Source organism: Hipposideros armiger, unplaced genomic scaffold, assembly GCF_001890085.2.
Source record: "Hipposideros armiger isolate ML-2016 unplaced genomic scaffold, ASM189008v1 scaffold_118, whole genome shotgun sequence".
NCBI lineage: Eukaryota > Metazoa > Chordata > Mammalia > Chiroptera > Hipposideridae > Hipposideros > Hipposideros armiger.
The window spans coordinates 407,627-410,662 of NW_017731468.1; the positions used below are offsets into that span (position 1 = coordinate 407,627).

General features: G+C 38.9%; 1 protein-coding gene across 2 annotated transcripts in view; it reads left to right on the forward strand.

Moving 5' to 3' along the window:
* The window catches only part of LRPPRC (leucine rich pentatricopeptide repeat containing), a 94,288-nt gene extending 91,252 nt beyond the window's left edge, over positions 1–3,036 (forward strand). For both annotated transcript variants that reach the window (XM_019647950.1, XM_019647951.1), the window contains exon 38: positions 1,054–3,036. In XM_019647950.1, the coding sequence (XP_019503495.1) occupies positions 1,054–1,110 (57 nt within the window). In that variant the 3' untranslated portion in view covers positions 1,111–3,036. The remainder of the gene's footprint in view (positions 1–1,053) is intronic.

Genomic DNA, 3,036 nt, shown 5'->3' on the forward strand with positions numbered 1-3,036 from the left:
TTTAAGTTGTTTCCATATCTTGGCTGTTGTAAATAATGTTGCAGTGAACATAGGGGTGCATATATCTTTTTGAATTAGTGTTTTTGTTTTCTTCGGATATACACCCAGAAGTGGAATTTGTGTGTCATATCATAGTTGTATTTTTAATTTTGGGGGAGACCTCCATACTGTTTTCCATACTGGCTGTACCAATTTATATTCCTACCAACAGTGCACAGGATTCCCTTTTCTCCACATCCTCACCAACTTGTTATTTCTTGTCTTTTATAATAGTCATTATTATAACAGGTGTGAGGTGGTATCTCATTGTGGTTTTGATTTGCATTTCCCTGATGATTAGTGATATTGAGCATCTTTTCATGTACCTGTTGGCCATCTGTATGTCTTTGTTGGAAAAATGTCTCTTCAGATCTTCTGCCCATTTTTTAATAGGATTGTTTGTTTTTTTGCTATTGATTTGTCTGAGTTCTTTATATACAGAGGGTGCCCAAAAAATGTATACACATTTTAAGAAGGAAAAAACTGTTAAAATTACAACACTCAATATATACTGATAACAGAAGATGAATACAAGTCACGTATATACATTTTTTTGGCACCTCCGGTATTTTAGATACTAACCCTTATCAGATATATGATTTGCATATATTTTTTACCATTCAGCAGGTTGCCTAGGAAGTCTTGTTTTATTTTGTTCTCTTTAACAAGAGGAATCATATATACAAAATTTGTTATTGTGTCATTGACCTGAAAGTCACTATACCATGTTTATTTCAGACACTTACACCTTCCATAGCCAGGTAGAAACACTTAGGCACACGCGCACACAGCAGAGGTTCCTGTGCTATAATGGCATTGACTTTGAATTTGGGGCCCTCGAACCGGTGATTTCATGAGACATAAAGGAGTGCTGAAGCTTGAGGGGACGCAGCTACCATGGGCCTAGCAGTCTTTGCTGCCAGTTTGCAGTACTTCATGATTTTTAAGTGTTGTATCATCACTTCTCACCAGTAATTTTATCTTACCTTCCTTCCCTTTTTGTCTCCTCAACAGGAAAGCTTTGAATTTTATGCAAAGCAGCTAAAGGAATTAAGGGAAAGCCCTTTGTGAAACAAGCAGGCACTACTTTGTCTTGTGTGTATTTGCGATTCTGTGTCTAAAATGTATTTTTTAAACGTGTTTGAGAGGACAAAAATAAATAAATGGAAAGTTACTCTGTTTACGCATTTGTATTAATTTGTAATGCAGTGTATGGTATGTTCAGCATCTTCTTGGCAATCACTGTGCACTTAGTCACCAGACTTTTCTTTCGTACCTATAGTAGGAGACTATGGCGTTTTCTTCGAGGCTCCTGATGTATGAAGCCGTCATTTTTCAGGGTTCTTCTCCTAGTTGACTTTTCAGGTCCCATACTCTATTTATTATTTTCATAGAGAGGTTGTTCTTTTAATTAAGACTTGCTTGTTAGTATTGTTTATCTGAAAAGTTTTGGAACTGGACAAAATGACATTTAGTGAGCTTTCTAATGGCTAATATTCGATGATATATCAATTCTTTACATGTGTGAAGCCCTGCCTAATTTTCGAATTTTGTAAAATGTTGGCACTAGAAGGCATCGTACGAGTCATCAAATCCAGTGCTCAGCATTTTCCAGCAAGAAGCAGAGACCCAGAGAGGCTCGTTTGCCCTTGTCGGGGTGCTAGTCCAGTGACGTGTGCCTCCCTTCTAGCACAGGGGCTCCATGAGCCTCTGTTCATAGGAACTCTAAACCTGAGCCTGAGTCATGACTTTAATCATGGAGTGGAGCGATGCATTTCCTCTCGTTTTGGTTTCCGGTCTTTGTCAGCACAAGCTACACCCTACACTGGGCTTGTTACTTTATTCTCATATCCTGTGAATATGTAATTTGATACATGAAGGAGTGAAATCTTGGTTTGTGTTCAGTTTTATCAAACCTATCCCCAAATTGGCTTTCATGCCTGTTAATACCTACTTTGTAAGTAGTTACTATGAAAGATTTGAAGATGGTAGTCAAAACACTTTGCCATTACAAAGGTATCTTAATATGTGATATTGACCTTTTTGGAGATTAGGTGATTTAATTACAACAAGTTGAAAATGTTTGATTTGAGAGTTATCCCCTTTTTGACATATTCCTTGTCCATTTGAAATCAGTGACTACCTACTGTTCTGGTTTCAGTGACAACTTATTTGGTTCCCCCTGTTTACATGAGGGTGACCTTGTCTTAGGGAGGGAAGTAAGCCGGTGCCATGCTGTTTATGCTGCTAACCCGTATCTTGTGGGACCAGCCATCCTGCATCTAGAACCTACAGATGGCATGAGAGGAAGGGATGATGGAGGGAAGCCAAGAAATAAATGTTATGGCATTGGCTATGCTTCATCTGTTTTTATAGAGTTAGATCCAAGGAATCGGGGCTTGGCCAGTGCTGAGTCCCAGCCTAGAGGACGTAAGGAAGCTTTCCTCTGCATTCCTCAGGTGGGGGACCTGTCTGTGTTGTCGTTTTGATACTGTCTGCCATGAGCCTCACTCCATTAGTGATTCAGCTGACACGGGCCTTAGTTTTTGCAGCTCTACTAACCACAAGTTAGTTAAGTTTTATTAACGGTCATTAAAATAGGTCTCCAAAATGAGCCATAACCTTGGGGTATAATTTGGACTTCCCAGTCATCTTTGGGGAAACAGAGTACAGTCTCAATTGCACGAAGTGACTCCCAGCCAGCCCTGTATATTGACTCTGGTGAAATGTGGGTGTAGTGTGGAGGAAATAGGCACAATCCTTCCTCTAGCGTTCTGAACAGCAGGCTGGGGCCATTAAATATATTACGTGTATGAACAAAGAACTATCATGCCATATATACGTATGTGTGTGTGTGTGTGTGTGTGTGTGTGTGTGTGTGTATCTTTAGCACTGAATTGGCTTTCTTTTGAATATAGATATCTAAAATGTAATAATTGTAAATTCTAGATGGGCTATGAATGCTTTCTAAATAGATAACAGTGAATTTGAAATAAA